General features: G+C 34.5%; 1 protein-coding gene across 8 annotated transcripts in view; it reads left to right on the top strand.

The window, feature by feature from the left end:
- The window catches only part of LOC108905970 (serine/threonine-protein kinase tousled-like 2), a 206,045-nt gene that overhangs the window by 128,521 nt on the left and 50,874 nt on the right, over nt 1-26,650 (top strand). For 3 of the 8 annotated variants that reach the window (XM_023455858.1, XM_018709070.2, XM_018709071.2), the window contains one exon: nt 9,176-9,223. The exons of 4 other annotated variants lie outside the window; for them this stretch is intronic. In XM_023455858.1, the coding sequence (XP_023311626.1) occupies nt 9,176-9,223 (48 nt within the window). Of the gene's footprint in view, nt 1-9,175; nt 9,224-13,287; nt 13,422-26,650 lie in introns of those variants that run through there. One more of the 8 variants, XM_018709073.2, reaches the window with a different exon arrangement.

The following is a 26,650-nucleotide window of genomic DNA, read 5'->3' as shown; positions in this document are numbered from 1 at the left end:
GGGCATCAATAAAGTCAACTGGCGAACGTTCGTTATATATATTTTTATTGTTTAAATTAAAATAATAAAGAATAGGGCATTTTATTATGATATTTGTAATCGGATCAAAGGCTTGTTTACGCTAGAGCTCGAGAGAGACTGTGAATAATAGGTGTAATGTTTTTAGGATGTAGAATAATTTAGGCGACGGTCGGAATTATGTTTCTGCGCATATGAAGGTCAAATCTCATAAGATTTTGAAACACCTCTAACAGCAACACATTTTGGGAAGAGAGCTAAGGCGATAGACATCAGTTTGATAGTACGCTAAGAGGTGGCGTCCTTATTGAATAGGCGGAACGGAAAGCTACTCACTATTTGATTAGTCGCAAAATAATTCCTCACCCTGAATTTATTTCATTTTCCGTGCACTTACCATCTCCTTTATTATTTGGTATTATTAAGCTTGAGTCGCATGGAGGAGTACCCACCGACGTGTATCAGGGTGTGAATTGCCATTACTGCTTTAAAAAGTTCTGTTAAATTGCTTATGCACATTTGATTCTACGAATTTAATTACAAACTCAAATTGTGTCGGAAACAAGCACGACACAACGCGATCTTTTACGAAAACCAACCAGCTACGGAGCATATGCAAAATATGGAATGGGTCTCAGGTTAGTTCATTGTATTGTTGCGAGGGCGCTGATTGTAAATTGTGGATAATACAGTATGAGCTTTTATCAACAACTTCTGTTACTGGGGTATCTGTGGTAATCCATGTGAGTGTTCAATGATATAAGGGTCGTTTGCTGAGTGAGTCATTTGCAGCAATGTTTTTGTTATGGTTGGGTGTGAAACTTGTGTTTATTGTTTTCTGGTATTTTAGAATTTAGATATTCTTTTGTATATTGTAGTATAGTTTTACCATGTAGTGCAGTTATAAAATACACCAACAGTGGGTTATATTAATGATGTAATAAATGTTTTCAATTACAATTCTTTTTCTGTTACTTCTCTTATATACTCGTATAGGTAAATACATTTATAGCGCCTTAGTGGGTTTGTCTGTGGATTAGCACTTATGGGACGTAATTCTATTTCACTCAGACCCATACTATCAAATCACTATTCATTTATTATAGAGATCAGGCCAAGAACGTTGTCTTGGTTACTTATTGTTACAATACCACAGTTGACGTTCGATCTCAGTCTCCGTCAAATCCTGTTGTGTTCGCATCGGCTGCCGACATCTGGCCTCTGTGGATTTGGGCGACTTCGCAGCTTTGACGGAAAATTCGAAAGTGGGCGTTATTTTTGGTTCTGGATTGGAAAGCCTGTTGATTTTCGGACCCTCCACGCAACTCTAACATGATCCAATCTAATCAAACGTTATTTAGTCGATTTTTCACGTACCTGAAAATGTATGCAAACTTTGACGTTACTGGATATCTTATATTATATATATAATATTATTTTTACTTTGCGCTTAACATGTTAGTACTTGACAATATTTATTTTAAATTTAAGGTGTGAGTTATAGGAGCATTTTGATAATAACCTAAATTATTTCCGCTACATGTAAGTTAGATTTACATTGTTTTATTTACCCTCCATTGTTATTTTGTACCTATTAACACTAATACCGAGAGATCCAGAATGATTGAAGCGTTTGGGGAACGCAGCCTGTTTCTAACACCATCTTTATCATATACAAATCTGTAGTATTGACAGAGACAGGCACAGGCTGCGATCTCCAAACATTTTAATCAATCTGGATCTTTTTAGAAGTATAAATACTGCAAATAATTGGAATTTTTTAATATTTTATGCCCGTGTATGATCGACAGAAACAGTAACTCCAACATTTCATATTATCCGATTAATTGCGGTGGGTATAAATTTAACTCGGCACGTTCGCCGCCGACCTATCCTCGCCTGGAATCGCACGGACTGTCACGTGTCCGCGCCGAAACGGTCGCACATCTACGGGCGGCGCATGTGGCAACGCCGCCGGATTGCCCCGAGACAAGTGGAAGCGGCTCGTTCTCGCAACAACACAGACCACGGCCGGCTTTGATATCGCGGATTCTCGCGATCGTTCACAGCCTTCTATTCGTTTCACTCTCTCTCCAGCGCGTTTTTGCGCTCCCTCGCGTCCGCCGAGACCTTGGCGGCATACGTTTCTGCTTTGCGCTCGATCTAGTTGTCGTGCCTTCGACTTTGCGCTCGTCGAAACTGAGCCGCTTGGTGGTGACCCAGTTTTTTGGGGGCGATTTTCAATGGCACGAAGGCATTGTTGATCCACCGTGGACTTAGTTCATAAATTATTTTATTGAATCTTAATTTGAATGTTATGTTTTGGTCACTTTCGTTGATAGGCCTCAAATATGAATGGGATGTGGCCAATTGGTACTTTAATACTTTTAAAATCCAGTCAAGGTTATAGGCATGTTAGCTCGTGACTTCTTAAAGTTTTGGTGGCGTGGTGGCTGTTTGTTTACAGAACTAAAGGTTAGATTATTTCGAAAAATATTTGTTTTAGAATACTAGGTACATCAACGGAAAATGTATTAGTATTTATGTATGTAAAAGGACGGAATCAGGAAATGTGGGAAACCCGGAGCCCGAAGATGTACCATCAAAACCCGGAGATCTGGCAACTCTAGTCAGAGTAGGTCATTTTGTATCAGTAGGTACATATACCAGTAAATAGAAAATAGCAATGATATGTTTTGTAGGTTATATCTTATATTCCATCAGTGATGGTGTTTACATCTATAGTTTCTGCTCTTCTGAGAAAATCTCCCTTTCGATATGAGTGACTTGCTCACAATTCTTCGACTCCTTAGAACCTATTTATAAGAAAGTGTTTGTTCTCACTGATTTCTATTACACTGTGGTGTATATCACTAATCTTACAAAATAGTGTCATTCACTTGACAACATTGCTTTGTCCTTGTTTGTTAATTGGATTCAATAGGAATGTGAAAAAATNAAAATGAAGGTTGTACTTTAATAAACCGTAGACGTTGGTCTTTGGAGAAGTAGTTTAGTGACATGTACAAACTTTTTTTTTAAATGAATGTAAATTGTACATTGAAACATTTTTGGAATAAAAAAAAATATTGAAATAAACAACGATAAAGAATCTACAATTTTTTTGCGACAAAAGAAATGTACCATAACAAAAAATGTGGTTAAGTTACACTAAAATAGCAATGATATGTTTTGTAGGTTATATCTTATATTCCATCAGTGATGGTGTTTACATCTATAGTTTCTGCTCTTCTGAGAAAATCTCCCTTTCGATATGAGTGACTTGCTCACAATTCTTCGACTCCTTAGAACCTATTTATAAGAAAGTGTTTGTTCTCACTGATTTCTATTACACTGTGGTGTATATCACTAATCTTACAAAATAGTGTCATTCACTTGACAACATTGCTTTGTCCTTGTTTGTTAATTGGATTCAATAGGAATGTGAAAAAATTTCCAACGATTTTTAAACCAAACTAATTCTAGTGTCAGTGTGATTTTGTTAAAAAACGTTGCCTTGTAGATTCAGACTGAATATTATTAATTTAGAGCAAAACTGAAATTTATGAAAAAAATTTAATCGCTTACTGACAAATAGAGGCTGTAATAGAAACAAACCTTTGTGGATAGAACTCTCTGTCGTAGTTTAAGATACTTAATGATTTTCTGCACAATTCTCAGGGGCCTTGCGTTATTCTCAAATCGGTAAAATTTTCTCGTAAGTTTTTTCAAGTACGACTTCTCCACAAACCATTGTGCTGTGAGGAAAAATTCTTGCGACGCAGTTCGATCGGGACGGTACAGTTAGATGTTAGGTTGGGCGGTTGTTGGATCGTTGCCTTCTAAACGTGGAGCTCGGTAATTACATACAAACCTTCGCCTGAGTTCAGCATCATCCGGGGACAAGAAATCAATAGTCACAACCTGTTACAGTGTTTCTATTTGCAGTTATATACTGGGAAAGTACAGTTCCGCGCAAAATTTTAAATCTGATACGGCTCGGCGGCCAGAGCTCACTTCGTGTGGATGGGTGGTGTTAAAGTTTCGCCACGTCGCCGGCCAGAGAGAGACAGAGATAGGGGTCTCGTATCTGGAATTCAGAAAAATGTGCAAGCGTGTAGTTGGTCTGGCCATTTTTGTTGTACGGTCAGTATACCTATATAGTTGTTTCTTACGTTATTTCAAACGTTTTTTTTACGATTTTTGTATAACTGAGGTCGACGTTCATAGAATTTGTACAGGCCTCCCAGGTCTAACGGAAAAGTAGGTGTATCGAATGCAATTTTTATGTTAATTGCTGTTAATTGTCTTTATTTTTATCTAAATTTTGTTGTTGTTTAATTTTCGAATCATTAATATTGGATAAGAGGGCAAATGTCTTGATTCATATTAATTTAAACAAAAAAAAATAGTCTGCATGTGAAAGCCATGAATATATTTTTCCTTCTTAGGTGCAAGATATGGTGCAGCACTATTTAAAATCCATATTCACGAATTGAAATACCTATTGAGTAATTCCTATACTTCATAATTTCTGTTCACAAGTGTATTTTTAACGAAGAGCTCTAACATATAAGGATCTTTTACTTATAGTGGGATTAGTGGGATAGGTTGTCCTCCAAGGACTTGTTTTGTCGATTAACAAACGACTGCAAGTTCAGAGCATCAAGGGGTATCGATATAGCCAGTGGTTTGGCCTTANATTCATATTAATTTAAAAAAAAATAGTCTGTATGTGAAAGCCATGAATATATTTGTCATTCTTAAGTGCAAGATATGGTGCAGCACTATTTAAAATCCATTTTCACGAATTGAAATACCTATTGAGTAATTCCTATACTTCATAATTTCAGTTCACAAGTGTATTTTTAACGAAGAGCTCTAACATATAAGGACCTTTTACTTCTAGTGGGATTAATGGGATAGGTTGTCCTCCAAGGACTTGTTTTGTCGATTAACAAACGACTGCAAGTTCAGAGCATCAAGGGGTATCGATATAGCCAGTGGTTTGGCCTTATATGGAAAGTGGTAACTAGTTAGTGGATTTTTCTGTCTGCAAATTATATTTGTCTCTGTTGGCTGATAGAAAAAATGTCTTCAAGGACATAAATGTTGTGTTGTAACAAATCTGATGAAACAGGCAACGAAAAAAATTGTTTGTCTTGCATTTTTTACACCTTTTAACTCAGTTTTGAATTACATTGATGATTTTCTTTATACAGCTGCATATGAGAAGGTAGGGTACAATCGTGAAGGAAAGTAGGACATAATAAAAAGCATGTGAATATCAATGGTTTAATTGTTGATAATTATACATGGTGATCAACTGGAACTGATGATAACATATTCTGATCTCCAAAAGAAAAATATACACGATGTTTGGAATGTTTCGTACCGTATTAAATTTGTTCCTCTAATTTTAAACTTATATATTGTATGAACTGTTATCTGTCATTATTTTGAGCAAGATTTATTTAAAAGAACAACACTTTTGGTTCTATACAATTTTTTCAGTAGATTTTCACTTATATTTTAGAAAACTGTGGTGTTAATTACATATTTAACCATTTTGTTCTCATTAGATGAATATATCGGAACTCGACCAGAACCATTCGAATATTCGCTCATTTTTTTTAATAAAAATTCTCTCATTGACCCCGGGCTCGTGTTTGCGTGAAGGCAACGACATCTACTCCACAATAGCAGCAAATGCATTCCATATTAGGTAATGAGAATCGGAAGATACATCACTCGCGTCCCCCGCGCTTCCCCGTACCCCTCTTCCACACGGATCGACCGGCAGCCGACGCCCAGAAGCCATCCGAAGAGCAAGGAATGTGGAAGGATGAATACCACACACACACACACACCTCTCTGCCTCCTCTTCCCTCCCCTTGCCCGTAGGTTCCGTCGAGTTTCTTGTGCCGTGGAGTATATATGTACGGATCGTTTCGAGGCATTGTCTCGGGAATCGGTTATAGGTCGTTTCGACTTATCGAGAAAAGTTGGGGCGGAGCTAGTTAGAATCACGAAAGAACTTTGAAACAAAATGAAGGTTGTACTTTAATAAACCGTAGACGTTGGTCTTTGGAGAAGTAGTTTAGTGACATGTACAAACTTTTTTTTTAAATGAATGTAAATTGTACATTGAAACATTTTTGGAATAAAAAAAAATATTGAAATAAACAACGATAAAGAATCTACAAATTTTTTGCGACAAAAGAAATGTACCATAACAAAAAATGTGGTTAAGTTACACTTTTAAGTTTTTAACAAAGGAAGTGAATATCGCAAATCCCGTTCGTGAATTCGGGAAAAGTATATTTTTAAGTCTTGTAAATTATTTTTTTAATTTTTTCTGAATTCCTAAACTGACAAATTCATTAAACGTTTTGTAAAACCTTCTACACACCTCATGTGCTCGTAAAAATTCTTAAATGGACCAATACAAATCAGTAAACCATAACCCTTTGTTATAAATAGGTTTTATGTGGTCAAATAATTGTGACCTTGAGCAGGACAACAATTAATTACATAACGAGGATAAATTTTTTATATAGACTTAAAGGTTCAAATTTATTAACTTTTTGCTTAGAAAAATCCAGGAGGCACTGACATTTCTGTCTGAAGATGAAAAATTAACCAATACTGCTATATATACCGGGTGATTCAGTTTGGTATTCGCGGCTCTGTATCTCTTATTTTAACAAATAGCTATTACAAACCCTATATATTTTTAAATCGCCGCTGAAACTCTATCAAATGACATTATTGGATCGTCTCTATGGTAACATAAAATTGTCAAAATTGCTATAGTCAGCTGTTTTTGTTCAAATGGCACACTATATATTTTTTTATCAATTCTGGAAGAATTTTTTTTTCTGCGTTCAGCTATGTAAGAAAGTCTATAGTTTCATTAGAAATATTGCTAGAAAAACAGCAAATAAGATGAAGCTTCGTAGCTTTATTCTGAAAAATGATAGCCAGTTGCGGAAACAAGTTACTATATTGTTTAAAGTAACATATTTTATTTTTAATACGATAATAATATAACAATTTAAAACATTTGAAATGTTCAAAATGACTTCCATTTGCTTCCAAACACAGAATAACTCGGTTTATCACTCCCTCTCTACAAACACATTCTAGTGTTTCTTCATTTAATCTCCGACATTCTACTCTTATTCTGTTTTTAAGGTCGTCAATATCACTTAGGTAAGGTCAATGAAAGAAATCTATAGGTGTGAGATCTGGAGATCTAGAAGGCCATTTAACATATTTATCTAATGTTCTTCATCTGTTGCCCTTCTGGGTTTAAACACTCTTCTTTTCTTTTGAAAACTTCCATCTGCCGCCAAATTCTTGGCTAACTTTCCGAAAATTTTATCTGATGGAAGTTGTCTCTGCGGAAAACGATGTTGGTATAAATACCTGGCAGCTTTAGCGTTCTTTCGGCCCTCTCCATAAATTAAAATCATATCTAGTTTTTCTTGGTTACTGTAAGTATTCATGTTATAATTAGTTTCATAGATAGAATAGGTATTTGTCAATAGAATTGACAAAATGTCAATTATTTTGACAAATCATTATTTAGAAACGTCAAAATAACTTGTTTCCGCAACTGGCTATCATTTTTCAGAATAAAGCTACGAAGCTTCATCTTATTTGCTGTTTTTCTAGCAATATTTCTAATGAAACTATAGACTTCCTTACATAGCTGCACGCAGAAAAAAAAATTTCTTCCAGAATTGATAAAAAAATATATAGTGTGCCATTTGAACAAAAACAGTTGACTATAACAATTTTGACATATGTTACCATGGAGACGATCTAATAATGTCATTTGATAGAGTTTCAGCGACGATTTAAAAATATATAGGGTTTGTTATAGCTATTTGTTAAAATAAAAGAGATATGAGGCCGCGAATATCAAACCCGGTATATATTTTAGTAAATAATTGAACTAATATTGGGCCAAAATAAAAACTTTTTATTCTTACACTTTTTTTGCTAAAATGCATCCTTGAGGAGTAGGCATTTTAATACTGTACAAAATTGATTAAAAATGGTTTTGTAACTCCACTAGGAGGCATTTTAGAGAAAAAAAAGTGCCCTATCAACACGTCTGTGTACTTTTATTTAAACTATTTTAACAAAAAATCGAGATTTCCATTGATTGTGAGCTATTTTTTGAGGTTATGGAAGAATCCTGATGCGATAGAGCATTTCTGATGGCTTCATTGACTTCAGCGGGCCAAAATACAGGGGAATATCATACTCTGTTAAAAATAATATGAAAAAAAAGTAAGGCTGTGATATTAGTGGTAAATAATTGAATTTCGTTGAAGCTGTAAACTAATTAGATATAGATGGTTAAAATTAAGTCAACATTTAAATTGTGTCACGTGACCAAGAACGTATTGTGCGAGGTATTGTGACATCATTTAGTGCGAGAACAGAACTCATCTCCTCGTCGTATGTCGTCTAGTCCACAATTCTGTTCTAATCTGAAAAAACGCGCATACGAAAATTTGTCTGTTTCTAGACTCTTGCTATTTACCATGCTCATGCTGTCGAGTCGTCGTGTCTCTGTCATTCATCTTCTCGATTATCGATCGCACTAAATGACGTCATGAATTTGCCTGCAGAAAATGCCTATTTAAAACGTTTATTTTGCGCGTCAATTTTTAATTCATTATTAATTAACAACCTCTAGGAGATTTCTAATATTTTCACTACATGATTATATAAGGTTAACATCCTGCATTCGATATTTTATGACAATCTTTCATCTACATCTAAAAGTCATCACTTGAAAATGTAGTTCTTTATTAGATTTAGTAGAAAGTGAAGACGGACTAAGTATAAATATAAAAATTAATAATACGTTAACGATTATTTTTCATTCGTTAAGAACATGAAAAAATGCTCATTGAAAAGAACATTCCGCTTGGTGTGCTGAAAAAATTCGGTTCCTTTTGGTTCCATAGTTTCTCTAGTTTTTTTTTACCAGTTGCGTAAAAAATAAATGAATCCTTGACGCATGCAATAATTAAAATAGAAACAAGTAGCGCAATAATAATAGTTGTTCTAGTATTACCTTCACATTTACGTTATTAAAACTCGTTTTAATTGGATGTTTTTTTTTTTTTTTCAGGTGAGTGTCCCCAAAGAGTCTAAAGAATCTAGTGCTGTTGGTACGGATGTAAGTAGATTTTGTTTTATTTTATTTAGTTGTTGGAAGAAATTTGTAATTGTATATGTTGTCAATTTTTCAACTCGTTTATTCCAAATATTAAAGTTGTTGAACTGTTATGATAATAAATAACTGTTATCTTTTTTATTCAATAAAGGGAAGTTCTAGATATAGACATTTGTGTATGTCAAACATATATTACCAGCTACTTATTTGTTCCAACCATACTTATTTTTTTTATTTTCGAACTAACAGTAGATTGTAACGCCACAAAAACAACAATTTATCTCTTATCTCATTACTATGTCCTCAAAGTTTATCGTAAAGTGCTGTGCAAATAAACAAATCAAGGAATGTTTACCAAATAAATTTCTCTTTTGAGGATTACTTCAAGGTTTTTTAAAGTTTAAAGAGCTCTCTATCAGTGCGAAATTTTGTTTTATCACTTGTATTGACGATATATTTGGTAACGAGTGAGATAACGATTAAAACTTCTAATTAAAGTTTATAGATAAATTATTTTCTGTTCGGATATTTGTCTCTCAAATAATTGTGTATCGTGTTGCTCAGATATCAGAAACATTAGATGGAAAACTCGGATGGATACAATTTAATAATATCTCCAAATCCAAGGAAGATTTTGGAAAAACTGCACAACAATGATCGAATTACGTTGTTATTCAGAAGGGAAAATTAAAACCATTTTTTATTTATTAGATACGTAACCCGAAACTATTAGCATAAACTTTATTAATAAACCGCTTATATTACTCTCCACGTGACGTCATGTGCCAAGCGGTCTGATGTTACTTTACGGGAATATCGTCACCTAATCATTGTATGGTGTATTTGTGTTGCAGTGTAACCAAAAAACGGTGCCTGATTCCCTAAAAATCCGATGTTGAATTGTATGTATTATGAGGAAGGACTCCTGGACGTGCTAATAGCCGAAAAATTAAACCGGGACTCCCTAGCGGCGCCCCTGTCGCCGCAGGAGACCGTTTGTTGCCTGCCTGACCCGCTTCCCATCCCGTATCGAATGTTTGGCTAAAGGTGTACGCACGCAACGACAGCCAGAACGAGATCAGCGGATGGATATCTGCACGCGGCGCGCGATGCGAATTTGTTTGTTGGTATTCGCCGGCCGATAAAAACGGTAGTAGTTGCGGCTCGGGTTACGTCCCTCCTGACAGAAACAAGTGCCGTCGCTATCACGGCCGCCATTGTCGATCGGCCGACATTTTGTTTATGCGGACCTGCATTCCTGTGCATTGACGCGGCTATTTCGATCTGCCGGCTATTTTTAGGTTGGAATAATTCGGACCACCGTGGTTTCAGTTCGCGGTTGTCGCCGGTGCAACAAAATATTTTTTTTAATAAAGACTTGCTTATTTACTTTTAAAAGTGATGAAAATACTACCCTAGAAACTATCACAATACACGCTGCAAGGAAAATCGGGAAAACCAGGAATTATCAGGGAATTGCATAGATCTGAATTTATAAGGGAATTTCTTTAATTTTCAATGTTTTTTTTTAATCCAGTTGTCTCTATTTACGAAGCCCTTTGGCCAAGATTTATTTTACTTGCAATTGTGGAAAAAAGTGGTTAAATAATTTTTATTTTGTCTGAATACCGAATAAACTCAATTTTTCAAATTTGCCTGGAAATATCAGGAATATCAGGAAAATATGCAGTACCGATTAGATTTTGATTACAGATAAAACATTAATAAAAGGATTAATGAACTGATGATTCTCTGTTATCGTTATCACTGGAATTGTTTTCTTTGATAAAATACAATTGTACATGTTCGCGAAAAATCCCCTTTATATTGAATAAATTCAACTATTAAAATTATACAGCAAGAATTTGTAATTTTTCATATTTTTTCACTTATATGAGGCGGATACGCTGCTCAGAGTTGCTGACCCTGAAGCTACTTGCCCATAAAAAACTTACAATGGGACACTACAAAACCAAGAGAGGGATCCGCTTTTTCTAACAGTTTCGGCTCTTTCTGTTCTGCTCTCATGTGGAGGCCACGCTCTCCTAATAATTACAACCTCCGATCACATGTAGCGGCCGTGTTTTTCAGACAGAATAAAACGATATCGCTTCATCATCTAATATCGTCCATTATGTATCGCGACCGTCTCATTCTTACCCGACGTGATATTTACTCTGTGCATACTGCCTGCAATTTTCAGCCACTTTCACTTTTAATGGGCGCCGATCGCAATGCGACACCCGTTATATTTTCACGTCAAGCCAGTTGACATTTCGTACCCGATGTGAGAAAACGTGGCACAGGTAGGAGTCGTTTTCGTGTAACGCCTTCACAATAACGGCAGGTCGATAACAATGCTTGTGCTTGCACTGATCTCCGTTTACCCAGAAGGGATATCTAAGTTGGCCGGGGGTTTGACAGTTAACGATTTTACCTTGGGTGTCGGTATGGCGCAGCTGTTTATCGTTGACACAAGGTGGCTGTGAGATATCGCCGATTAGCCGCGATTTATACCTTCCTTTATGTTTCTTTAATTATTAATCAGGTTTAAAACGTTGTAGATTCTTATCAAGGAACATGAAAAAAACAGATATTTTTCAATGGACTATGGCCGTATCGTCTATTGTTTTGTCGTCTGCAAATATTTTCTAAAGTGATCTTAATTGGTTTGCTCAATCCACACACAACCTGTATAGGTATTCCGGAATTGATTGACTTTGGGACCAGTCAATTGTTTTTCGGTGCCTTTTTTGTGCAAAATGAAATTTTACAATGTGTGATATAATGACACAAATAGTCAAAAATTAACTACATTTACGTATTTGGCACTTTCAAAACTCACCTGTAACAAATTTCAATACACTGTTTTTTTTGAAAAATATATGACTAGAATTTGATTTAAAAAATGATCTTTGGTATCCTGTATCTCAAAACAAAAAATAACATGGGTCATATGAAAAAAATCTTATTTTTCTGTTTTATCCGCGTCTGAATGTATAGTATCTTTTCCAAATCATGTATAAGTCCTAAAAGTGCATGTAATAATTGATTTAATTTATTAAAATGTACTGTACGTACTGTATTTCAAATTATATACCTATGTATTAAAGGTATCGTAGTACGGTGAGATTGTTACGTTTTTACTTGGTGCATTGATCATATTTGCTTTTTCCAATTTCCCAGTTGTCATGTCCTTTATTTTTACTCATTATTTGAAAACATTTTTGTATAAGCTTCGTAAAATCCATTTCGATCACAAAATTCAAGATTCAATTCAATTAAATATTCAAGAATACGCAAGCACAATAAATGGTATTCCATAAAGTGTAACACTTTTGCGTTTTGCGCAGGGTATTTTTTCAATTTATTAGTCAGATTTAGTCGGCACAGCCAGTGTAAAGTAGAACATCACGGAAGGCACAAGGAAAAGTCGCAGTGGAAACACGTCTATCCCCGATCCAGCAGTGTGTGAATAGCGACGGCACAAATCCATCCACCCGGGGGAGAGTGAGACGAAGACACTCCGCGATCGCACAGAAACACACGGCACAGCGAAACTCGTAACAACTGCCCGACCACAATGCAACAAAAACCGCGCACAATTCGAAACAATTCACATATCGCCGGTTCCGGTTTTGAGGTCGAGAACTTATGATTGGACGGATTAGTCGGCCGGCTGGTATGAAGGCTCACTGCCGCTGACTGGGTTCATCCTTATTTCGTGCTCGATGTTCAGTTGTTCCTCCGCGCGACGACGAAAGTGAACGTCCGTGGATCAGCGTGTCGGTCAACGGCCATCCAGCAATCCGGGCAGTTCTTCGATTACGTTCTTGTTCCTCCGTGGCCGCTGGATCGCCGAGCGGCGCGGCTCCAACAGCCGCTCGACACAAACACCACCGCAGCGCAACGACGAATGCTCCGCGTTGACGGAGAACTCCAGCGTCTCGCCGGGCCGAGGAACGGGCCCAGTCTGGTGGGCGACACATGCGCGATGCGCCGGCAACCCCGCGCGGCGCCAGCTGATAGCTGAAGGCGCTGTTGCCAGTCCAATGGCCTCGATGAATGGCATTGCAAGGTCTGTCTCGGTGCAGTGCAGTGCTGTGGTGTGATGTAGATATGTGCGGGAGCGTTAGGCGCTATGGAAGGGCTGCTCCAGGCTCTCCTGGTCCAACAGTACTGCTACAGCCTCAACTATCAGGTAGGCCGGGGCGTTTCTTCTCCGCCGCCGCGACGGCCGTCCACGTGCTCGGGATACAGCCGAGGGCTTGACCTACTCCCGCGACTCTCATTGATTTTACTCGGCCAGACAGACGTTCGGGGGATTTTAACGTGCTCGGTGCGCGCCGCCTGGATTAATTCCGCTCCGACGTTCGTTATCTCATCTCCATATGGCCCGAGCACCCCGAGGAATTGCCGGAGTAACGTTCCGAAACCGATTTATAAGCGCCGCACTCTTCCATGCCGCAAACTGAATGCGTTCTGTAAATAGTACTTCACCATGTTAGATTGACATCTTAATCTACTTTGACACATGGCACTTTCATCTGTCTTAAACGGATGCCCATGATTATGGATCTGTTCGGAAGTTACAATATCATCTCTATATTCTTGGAAATATTGACATAAAAAAAACTCATAACACATGTTTCGTTAAATAGCATATGACACACTCTATTGTGTTTGCAGCTTTCTGTCAGACTTCCAAGGCTAACTTGCCTTGGAATTGTGGAGGATATTTTCGTGCAATAATACCCACTTCGGTCACTTACCCTTCAAGCCCAAAATGTCGGTTCTACATTCATCCTCGCGATATTTGACAGTGTATTTATAATCTGTTTATAATAGAACGAGTCTACTACATTTTTGCAGTCATTACTAATCCACAAATTGTGTACATTGTAATAGGTTGTGGGCGTGGATTAAGTTGTTTTGTTAAATTGGAGTTTACGTGCATCTATTCACCTATTGCAGGCACAGACCTTTTGTTTACTTCCAACTTGATTTTACTCTGCGGTGTTTTATTTTTTCATTTTGTAGGAAGAAAGAAACTCCAAGTAAATTTCAAACGTACGAAAAAATTCCTACGAGTTTCCCATTGAAACGAATTCCCGATAATGTTACTAGCTCTGTGGAAAAAAAGTTTTAGTGGTTTCCGTTTAGATATCTTATCAGTTTGGAATAATATTCTAAACCTCTTGCATTATCTATTATGTTAAAAATAACTTTTATTTTGTAGGAATTCTGATACGTGTTACAAATAAGTTTTCGGTCGGTCCTGCGGCCAAATTGGTTTTGTTTCTGCTTTTTTCAAGGGGTAAGTCGATAGTTTTAAATAAGACATGGATAATTTATCGGTTCCGGTACTAACGTTCGAAGTGAAGAGGCGTTAACAATTGTACGATTCGTGTGTTGTCATATCAAGTGGTAGTAGTACCCATCGAGTTGGCGTGGCAGTCAGCTGTTTGTTAAATATAAGCGGTAAATTTGAATGTGCCAGAGATACGGTGAAATACCGCACACTTTAGAAGATGTTTTTTAAATAAAATTGTAATTATTTTAATGCTGCGTTTACATCACGGTGTAGGCTAATTTAATGCACGTTCAAGTTTTTTGCGTGTGATTACGGCTTGTGTTTACGTTTTTGCTAACCACGATAGTTATCTGTAAAATCAAATAAGATAGCGAATGTACATATATTATGTTTATTTTTCTGTTTAAAAACTTATGAATTAGTGTTAATTTTCTTATGTGATCAAAAATTTTAATAGTGAAGAGAACGGTGTGTCGATTTGACAGCGTTGCCAAACAACACCATTACTAAAATAACCACGTAATCGTTTATTTGTTTGATCGTCGATTTACGTACTTTTTTTGTAGATTTCCACTGCCTTCTAATATCGAAGGTGATTTGGTAGATTAAAGGTCACAATTTTATCGTTTTACAATTCTCCAGCTGTTTGAGGCTTCGTAATAAAAATGGGAAGTATATTCGTAAATATTATATTGGCTAATAAAAGTTTGCGCATTATTTGGACTTTTTGCTATATTTTATGAATGTACGATTTTTTCAAATGGCTGTTCTATAAATTTAGATTATTTTTATTACTTTTAAATGGCTTAAAACGTTCACTTGATGAAGATTTGTGACGAATTCAATGAACGTTGTTGTCAAAGATCGTCTTTTTTATTAAGCATTCTAATCTTTGTACCTACCAGGTGGTACATGGTTTAAATAAAACTGGGGGAAAATATTCTTGTTAATCCGGTTTTCTTATTCTACGTTACAACCTACAAATACAAACAAGTTTTGTTTAAATATAGTTTTTTCTGTTTAAGTTATTACTTTGAGCACACCTATATTTTTTAAACTATGGTGGCTAACATTTTTATGTAAATATTTTATTAGTTCTTGTATTTTTACTCTATTTTAAAGCTAATTGAAATAAATTCAAAAAATTAAAAATCCTACTTAACCTCATTTGAAAAGATCTCGTTGGAAAAAAATGTTTTGAATTAGAATTTAATATCTTTGTAATGGAGTAAAAAAAATATGTTTAAATTATTACGTTTCTCTTACTGTGGTATTCAAATATAATTTTTCTACTTATTTTTTTTTTCTTATAATGGCGAAATTGTTCACTTCTTTATAACGCGTTTTCCAGTAGGCATTTTTTAACGGATTATATTGCATTTTTTCCAGCTGATATTTCTTTTTTGTTCAAAACCAATTTAATTTTTTTTTAATTGCTTCAAAGAATGTGGAAAGTGAAACATTTAAAAAAAATCCTGTTAGTAATCTAATAGGTACAAATAAATTCTTAAAACTAAACTCACTTTGTTAGTTCTTTCTAAATCACATTCATTCTTATATTCTCTTCTGTGAATTTTTTTTGAATTGCTCGATAGCTTTTTGTTCCTTGTTTGGCTCTCTGTCTTTTATTCTCGCTTCGTAATATGAGTTGCATAAATCTTCTTGTTTGTATTTTCACAATATTTAACGTAGACCTCGAGTTAATTTTTCTTTGTATTGTTATCACTGATCTTTTGATCTTTTCCCCAGATAAGCCCTTGCAACATTTTCTTCTTTTTACTATTGCAACGTTCCTCTTTTATGATTTTTCTTTTCTTGTAAGTTTTATTTGTGGATCCATAACCTTAATTTCTGTTTTACTTTTCTCTTGATTTTTACGTCATCGAATTTGCAATTTAGAAAACTTTTTACAAAAGATTCTTCTATACTGAATATGTCTTTAAATCTGTTATTTGTCATTTTTCTACCCTTTTTGAGCTTTCCTTTGATGTATGACTTAAGAATCGTTTTTGTGGCACTTTCTTAAGACTAAACGCTTCTAAGTCTATTTTTCTTAGATAAATACTTTCATTTTTAACTACATATTTTCAATAATTCATTAAAATGTTTATCCAAATATTTTTATAAGTTTTTTTGATTCATGGGTTTGCCATTTCTAAATTTCATTTTTCTCTTATTTTTTTTTTAGATTTACATACTTCAAAATACAAATGAAATATTTATTGAAATTATCAACTTTTTCTTTTTTATATGGAACCTATGGTTATTCAAACATAAGTAAAATTTTGGAAAGTGCTCCTGTCGAAAGTTCATTAATTGGTTTTGCTATATTCTACTGTACCAATCAAATCAACATTTTTTTTTATAAATTCGTCGTATGTGTTTGTACGAATACGGTTTATGCAATGTGGAGATTTTACTTCCAGAATCAAACGAAGTGTTGTCGCCTATACGAGTTGTCCGGAGTTAAACTTCTTTGTCCCCTAGCATTATTTTGGTGCATCTGTACTTCAACTGGCCTTCGTACCGAGCCTTTCAGGTATTCAATACGAATCTATACCTGAGCCAACGCCTTTTACGTCTAGCAAACGCTTTTCACGATAATTATCCCCTGGTAACTGAAACGACTCGTGAGTTTTTCGTTTCGCACACGAGATCTTCACTCTTCTACTCCCTGTTCCACTCGTCTACTTTGAAATCATTATTAATCAAAGTAAAATGCAGAATTTGAACCGTACGTGCGAAATTCCTTCGCGGTTTCAATGTGTGCGGGTATTTCTATAAAAATTAACAGCTAATAAAGTAACTTTCAGTATTGCGACACGACAATATGATATCTAGCTGCAAAGTGACATACTTGTATTACAAATAAATCTGTTGGAGGCGTGTTGTAACGTGAAAGGCTTGTCGCAATATTGCTTCGAAATGTTTAAATCTTTATTCCCGGTTATAGTAACCCCTGTGGCTGGGGCCTTTTATTAGGGGCTAACTATCGACAGCTGCTGGGAGTCATGCGTGGCCTAAGTTTTCGCCAGTCGCACCAGTAGGTACACAAAACAAAATAACAAACGTTTTCAGGTCTCTACTGTACGTTTTGCCCGTTGCCTTGAATGCGAAAACTTGAGAAAAAAAATGATGTTATAGATTGAATTGTTAATGCACTGTGGAAAGTAAACATTCAAGTTGTTTTGTTATATCAAAAAAGTACTTCTATGTAAGGCAGACGTTGGCGTTCTAATGTATGTTATATGTATGACTTTTATGGAGATATTTGGAAGAAACTACGTAACTATAGAAATATATGCGGATTAAAGACACCTACTTTAGTAGTAAGTAGTTGTACTAACATAACATTAGGTTATAAGAAAATCTGTATAGCAGATCAAAGCAAAGATAATATTATACAGGGTGTTTAAATTCAGTACAAAGAATTTAGGGGCGCAATTTTGAAGTCAAAATAAGACTTTTCTATAAACGTGGGTCCACAAATGCTTAATTTTCGATATACAGGATGAAGTTCTTTTATTATTTTTTATAATTAATAATTTCCAAACAAATTTGAATGTTGGCATAAAACTTGAGGTACGGGCGTTTTTTTGTACTGAATTTTGAATCAGCCTGTATATACATTTTGGATCTTGTAAAACTTTATTAGACCAAAAATTTCCTTGACTGTCCTCATTGTATATCCTAAATTATACTGCAATTGTTAGAATTCGCAATTTATCGCAAAGATAGCGAATTTAATATCAAGAAAGAAATGCAAACTGAGAAAAAATGAAATGCCAGGAAGCACTGTTGTCATATATCAATCCTGGGTGTAGAAATGACTATTATGACGAAATTCCGAAGTGTACTTACATTTTTATCTACCAAGGTAATCATACTTATTATAAATTTCATTAAACCCTTTAAATTTATATGCATCATTACAGGCGTAGTCTGTAGATAAATAAGAATTTTTGTATTTAAGTTTCTCTAAATTTTTCCCAGAGATATTGAAAAAAGGGGAAACTTTCAAAATATTTGAACACCTTTGTTAATGTTAATATGCTTATTATACAATATTTTGTTTTCTACCTATTTTATGTCCTACTACTTTGCTAAACATTGAAAAATCGTACTAGGCGTTTTTCTTAAGAGAAAAACAGAGTGAATATAATCCTAATTTTCTAATATCAATATTTCAATAGATTATACAAGGTGTTTGCTTTAATAAGTATAATTTAAAGAAAGCAGTATTTGGAAAACTGTACAGATCATAATTCTTCATATTGAGCCGTTTTAGGTTGTAATTTCTAATGGGACATTGAAATGTGTTATTTTCAAATTCAAGTTGTTTCAAGTTCAAGAATTTATCCCAGAAGAAAATATTTTTGTAAAATATTTTAATAATGGTTTTATTTCGAGCTTCTCTTTATTTTTTCTGGTTTATGCGAATTTTAAGTCTAGTCTCGCTTTAGAAAGCAGAGAGTTTGTCTTTGATCGGCTACATATTCTCGTAATATTTCGTTTATTTTTGGTTTCTTTTTTTTGTGCAGATTTTACCTCACGTATACTTTAGTTCTAATTAGTAATTAGAAAAATATTATCTTTCATTTTTTTTTCGATAACTGAAGAATTATGTTATTAATTATTTATTCTGAGTTTATTAGAAGAGTAGTCAGAGGTTCTCAAACTTTTGAAAGCGGATCATATATCCTATCCTGTCTTCATATCAGTTCTTCATGCATCCAGTGCTTCATATTCTGTCTTCATATCAGTTTTTAATGCATGCTTTGTCGCCATTAATTCATCCTATCATGTCTTTATATATCTTAGTGCATGTAGTATTATCTTCATTGTCATCATCATTTCCATAATCTGATTCATTGATTCTTCGATTTTTGCTACTTTAAATCTTACATTCACTATCTTCGCAAATTAATAATCTCTAGAATCCCACTTCTGGTATCAGTTTGATTTCCACAATATTCCGTGTAATATGTATTTTGAAATAATTTTACAGACATTTCTTAATTACTATCTGCGATAACATTTTTATGCAGTGTTTAGAAAAACTTATCTGTTTAGAGAAACTTCCCTGTTTTTTTATTTATTTATTTTATAATTTATTAAAACTTCTAGTAATGCGAACCGTATACTTAAAGAATTCCGCTGAAAACTTCTTATATAATCTTTTGATTTTAAAAATTTTAATTCATACCGTACGCCATTGTGATGTACTGGACTGTTGGCGTTCTTGCTATAGAAAACTTCTTATTTAAGTAACTCTCATATGTCTTTATTAGTAAATAAGAGAGAAAAAGAGTAGTGTGAGATTTTAGTTTATATTTCTCTAATTTCCAGTGAAACAATGATTTCATGCAAAAATAAAATATAATAGGGCAAGTTTTTGTCACCTTATTTAATTTTCTGTTAATATCTGAAAAGGTGGCGACCACTTCATTGTGCCGTTAGTTTTAACGAAATTTATGTCGAAAATAATATCACCATTAGATACGTTTTTTGTATAATGCTCTCCTCTAATATCTCCTAAGTATTCCAAGTGCGGAGCCAATACCTTAAAACGTATGGTTTAGCTAGTTAGTACCTTGGAAGCGATTGTAGTACTTCAAATGATTCGTTATTAACAGCAATCGTGTATTTAATAACTTTATGATAACGTCAGTTTGTGTACTTTGACATTTTCTATCTAAACTAATGAACCGAACGACTGGTAATTAGTTTTCCACAGAAAAACATATGAATGTCGAATGATATACAGAGCGTACGGGTGGGCAGCACCGCCGAGTGTCTGCTCTCCAGCGTCCAGCTGTCCCATTCCTTTTCTTTCTCTATCAAGTGAATAAGTATCCGGTGTTTGTGACCCACGTAGACGATAAACAAAATGGGTTTATGGGTGGGGCAGGGGCAGGGGGTGACATTCATCGCCCCAAGGCCCCTTTGCCTACACGAGTAAGGAGGTTGTAGGCGGATGAACTCTCTAGAATATGCTCGAAAGGGACAATCGAACAAACATTGAACAAACTTTGTTAACAGTGTTTATGAGAAATAGTAAAATTGATGTAGTTTTTATTAACCATTATTGATGTATAGGGGTGGGGGAATTTTTTGGTATTACAATTGGAAGAACGTTCTTCCCTGTTTTTGATTTTGTTTTCTACGAGAATATTTCTTTCTGTCTTGTTGATTTTGTTGTTCTCCGAAATAATGTGGAGCGGTTTCAGTTATAACAGTAGAATAAAAAACTGTTGAAATAAATAAATGAAAATAAAAACCTTATGTCGTCACAATTCACCCCGTATATCTCGAAAACTAATAAAGATATCGTGGTTCTATAAAAATATATTGAATAGTACTCATAACTACAATTCTAATTGTATGAGACATTAGTTAACTTTACAAAACTCCAAATAAGCTTTTGTGTAGCTACCGAAAGAACTTAGTTCAGAAAACAAAATTGATGGCTTTGCTGATTTATCTAACAAAATTTAAGCAACGTATTGATTGCAAGAAAGTAGTGAAAGCAAGAACTTTAATCTGCGAAAAGATGACTATAGTTATACTATACATTCACTGAAATAAATTAAATTTTCAAGATTTACTGTTTTTTTTTAATTCTGGTCATGGTATTTATTTATGTTGAAATAAGTTTTTCCATAATTTAAGAATGAAAAAGTTTCAAAAAAAAAAGTTTCAGTCAATATCCTTAGTTTATCCATTATTTGCAAAGTTACGACAAATTATTCAAATATCCCTAACTATGGAATTTTCTGCAAACACGCGACATGTTCTACTAACAATTCTATTACACTCCCCGTAAATGATAATTAAATTTAAAAAGTCGTCGTCTGTGTACCCAGAGTGTGCCACTGTTATTGAAAACACTTGGAAAATCGACAAACTCGCTTTACAGCAATGACAGCAAATCTGCTAAATAAGTAATGACACTTGGTGACATTTAAATGTTTTTCCACAACCAACCTACAGCTAACTGTCCGATTATATTCGTCTGTGTACTTATGTTCAAATATCTCAAAATCGGCGGGATTTAGGTATAGGGAATGCTTATACCTTATGTATATAAGCTTATGCTTATATATATACTGGCATTATGAAACACAGGGTGTTCTATTTAAAATAAGCGAGTTATTAAACTTTCAATTTGACAAAATTGGTCCGTGTTTTTTAGACGCCCTGTGTAACATGCACATATCTTTCGAATATTCCAAGATATTTGGACACGTTTTGGTATTGACCATCTAAAATTTCAGCTTCCTATCTTAAAAATTGAAGGAGATAGAACCGATTAAGTGTAGGTATGTTTTTTTTAAAAATTTTGAAAAAGTCAAAATATTTCAAATACTATTGAGTTTAAGGATAAAGTAAGGTTATGAAACTTACCTTAAAATTCGATGTAGAATCCAAAAATTAAATAAAAAATAGTACATTCCATTTGAAATAAGCGAGTTGACGTCTACTTCCGGTAGAACCGGAAGTTCCACGGCGACGCCAATATTTTCAATCGATAGAACATTAGGAGAAACCCCCGTACATAAATTTTCAGAATTCCAGTACGCGTAGTTTTCCAGAAACGTCTAATTGAAGGTCTATCTGGAACACCCTGTATATAAAGACAAGACATTTATTTATAAAAGAATGAAATTTTTAAACGAGTTAAAATGTGACGATCTGTCATGATATTGCTTTTATTTTTGCCTAGCCAATTCTAATGTAGGTACTGATGTATTTGATTAAATTGTTTTCTTTTTACATTTTAAAAATTAACTTTTGTAGGTATCTATATACATTTATTTTACATTAAAAGTATATTTGTCAAAGAGGTGATATTAGAAACAATAAGAGGTAATTTCTTTCAATGATTATTATTTAAAATTTGTTTTGCTTTCGACAGAAAATGATTCTAGGACGATTGAAATTAGTTGACCATACCATTCATAAGACCATCTTAACTAAGATCAATAATGCAGGATGTCCTGAAATTCATGCAACAAAATTTGGTCACAGATTCTTAAGACCAAGGACATTTAAATAAAGGGGACTTATTTATTTACATTTCTAGATGAAGCCTGGTCTATTCACAGTCTAATTGTATCATTGTTGTCAGCTGTATAATTATACTGGAAATGTACTTAATATTTTTATCGCAATTTTCATCACAATTGTGAAAATTATTATTATAGGGTATTATTAAGTTATGCATACAATATTGTTAAATTCTGTACATATTAAACTATTTTTAATTTTTCATATTTGCCATGTTTGAAGACTTGGCAACTACGCAATAATTTGTAGCGTGTTCCTCGTTCGTTCTGCCGTGGTTGGCAGAATATGGCGTCTCTTGTTAGAAAATAGTTGTGATTTTAGTAAGTGAAACGTGATTAGTGTTTATACATGTATTTTGGATAAACTTTTAAGGTGTGAATATGGTTAGACAGTGCAGAATTTGTAAGAAATTGGATTATAAACATCCACATCAGCTATCCTTCCACAGGTAAGCGTGCTTGAAGGTGACTTTGGAATGTATATGCAACTGTGGCCATTGTCGTGCGTGTGGGTAACTTTTATTTGAATTACGGTAAAATTTTATAAAACTGACTTGGTATTTTTTTAAAATTTTTGCTGAAATAGTAAGAAAACAATAATATGAACCACGTTTGGCCATTAAAATCTAAGGAAAATGCTGCACCACAAATAAGTTACAGACATTATTTATATTTAATATATTTATAGGTATTTCAATGTTATCATCCCTTATACCCAACATTACAAATTTTAATCATTCATCATTTTCATTTTCCTCTACGACAAAAACCTTCTAATAAAAACTGAATAAATACAACAGCAAAAATATGGTGGTGGTTCACTTATACATAAAATACCGAAGATGCAATCGACTGAAAGTTGCATTCATTCAACCATTTGATGTTCTCCTTTGGGAATATATTTTTACGTCTCACTGAAAATTTGTCTCAGTATTCTAAAAGTGAAATGTGAACGTTTTTAGAATGTTTGGGGATGGTGCAACAAGAAAGAAATGGTTACAGTTATTGGGTTATAAAAATATTATATATATTTATTATAAAAATACTGAGTACCTGTTGAAATATATTGACTTAGGACTATAAAATATTTCACTTTGACCCATCCAAAATGTACGACATTGGAGATGTAATCGCGCGCATCAGTTGGATGAAAATAAAGCACTCTGCTTTCCCCTTGTCTAGCTTCACCCAACATATGAGATAGACTGTGACATGCATAGTCCTCTTTATTTAAATGTCCTTGCTTAAGACAAATGTAGGGGACCCGTACTTTTTATTTTTGACAAGCCCCCTGGCCCCCTCTTTCAGAGTTACAGCCCCCTAAAGTCCGCCTCTAAGAATAATATTTTTTTTAATATCTCAGAACACTGTTGTACGAGAATCACTAAATTTGGTACACAGCGGTTTTATGACATGTGGAATCTGATGGGGGCTACGTTTTTTGGCGGGGAACCCCCTTAAAACAATTTTTCGTGGCCCCTTATCTTTGGAGGCAAAAAAATTTGGTCGCATATTTAAATTTCTTAAAAATTATCAGTCCACTAGAAAGCTATTAAATTTAGAAACTTTTTGTCTCTTTATAATTTTTTCGTAATTAATAATTTTTTTAAAAATCAAATTTGCGACCAAATTTTTCTGGTTCCAAAGACAAGGGAGCCCACGAAAATGTGTCTTAACGGGGTTTGTTGCCAAAAAGCGTAGCACTGTGAGATTCCACATGTCATAAAACCACTGTGTACCAAATTTAGTGATTTCTCGTATAACATAGTTTTGAGGTATAAGACTTCTTAGGGGCAGATTTCAGGGGGCTGTAACTCCGAAAGAGGGGGCCAGTTGGCAAAAAGAAAAAATACGGGTCCTCTAAATTTGTTTTAAGAATCTATGACCAAATTTTGTTGCATGAATTTCGGGACGCTCTGTATAGTTGGGTAACTATTCTGAACTACTCTAGGACTGTCCGCTGACAGAACCAAGCAAGTAATTAATGTGGATGTTTGCTAGATATTGTGGGTGTAATTTAATGCTGGACGGGGCTTTAGGCCTCAGAGTAGTTGCTGCCTACGATATTATTAGTTATTAATTCATTCCTGTGATCGAAAAATAATTTTGGTTTGCCACGTCAACAACATTGTAAAGATAAATATTTTTTTTGTACTGAGATTTGAACTGATTTAATATACACTCTGTACACTCTGTAAACATTCTTGAGTCAGTAATAAGCGATTACGATACGATTAAAATAAAGTTTTCATTCGTACGCAATGTTTCTCCGTAGTTTTTATTGCTTATATCATTAATAATTAATGTCACATATATCTGCACTACTTTCTATTTATACACCGATTGATTTCCATCGAATAACTGACTGGCACTTGCAAATTTGGTTTCATTATGGTTTTACAAGCTGGGCGTGTTTATTGTTAAGCAGAAAACGAGCTCTACATTCAGTGATATCTGATGTCATATATTTCGGAAATGTTTGTTGGTATACTACAAAAACGAATATAATTGAAGAAACCACAAAAAACCTGTGTGTGAATGAAAGTTTTCATACTGTTTCCAACTCGGTTAGATTAAATCGAAAGCCTACGCCTTTTTCACTTCCCTGTCATCTTTTACCGCGTTAATAATAGAACACGGGATTTCGCAATAAGCCGTTCGTGTAAACAGTCAATCAAATTTTCCGTTCGCCATAGTGCCGATATATAAAAAAATACCGGCCCACATAGTCACCGTTTTCCTGAAAACGTAGCTCTGGCCAGGTGCCTATAAAAAGAAATATGATTCAAACAATTACGATTTTATAATTCTAATAGTAACAAAAATACGTCGGCGAAGGTCGGAATGTACACATATCGCTTACTTTATGCCACTATTGTAAACAATGAGCGACGAGAGCTGTCGGAAAAAAGTGCGTTGTGCATAATTTAATACGGTAGTTAGCGGCTAAGAACGGTGGAATTGGAATCCGTTTTATTGTGGGACACACACACATACACGGAGACACGTAAGTTTTGTTTGTCTTCTACCCAATTGTTGTATTTTTGATTGTCGTTAAGCTGTTTTTTTTGGAAAAAAACCAGACGAGCGAATTTAGCACCAGACTCGTTCAAAAAAAACCTCGAATTTATAATTTCATGTCGCTATATAGACATATCTGATTAATTTAAAAAACGCCAGACCTAACAACACTGCGGTAATGGTTGCCGACCGCACACCACTTTTTGATTCATGTAAATAACCACAGAACTACACAAATGGAGAATAGTTACAATACCTCCACGTATTCCTATAAAGGCAGCGTTTTCGATATTATGCACATGCTCAGACGGTGTAAAATAGCAGGTCTGCTCGCTGGCAGACATGACGTCATCGATAGGTATCTGACAAAGAAAGTTGGAACTGAGTTTGCGTTCCATATATTAAGAAGAAACCATAATCGTGAATGTACAGGGTGTTTCTGATACCTAAGCGAGCGGGGGTGGCTGTTAATCTTGTGGAATGATGAATATTTGTAAATAAGCATTGCAAGAAATGAACAATGATTTATGTGTACATGGAAAATTTTATTATTGGAAATGAATTTTTATTTCTTACAATACTTTAATCGAATCATAACAATATTTACATTTTTTATAGTTATATCATCTACTTAGATAATAATTCCATTAGTTTATTTCTGAGAAAATACTGAAATAGATTCTATACCAAGAAATTCTTAGGATATGCGTCATATCCTCTTTTAGCAAATTCTATTGTGCATCTTATCACGTACAGCTGATGAGGAGAGATTTGATAAAGTTCATATAGGGTGTTTGAAAAATATGTTTCGGGGGTGCCATGCCATGAATTCTTAGGTTAGAAATTGCCATAGTGAGACCACCTTGTATATACAGGGTGATTCATAGTCTAGAACGTGTAAATAATAGCCTTTTATGAAATTATTAATAAAAAAAGGTCTAACTTAGAATTTTGAATGATTTTTTAAACAGAAAACTTGTTGAGAATCACTGACTTCATTGTGATATTTATGCGTAACATAATTTG

Source organism: Anoplophora glabripennis, unplaced genomic scaffold, assembly GCF_000390285.2.
Source record: "Anoplophora glabripennis isolate ALB-LARVAE unplaced genomic scaffold, Agla_2.0 scaffold113, whole genome shotgun sequence".
NCBI classification, from domain to species: domain Eukaryota; kingdom Metazoa; phylum Arthropoda; class Insecta; order Coleoptera; family Cerambycidae; genus Anoplophora; species Anoplophora glabripennis.
The sequence above is the reverse complement of the archived record's forward strand: the minus strand, read 5'-3'. Positions and strand labels throughout refer to the sequence as shown.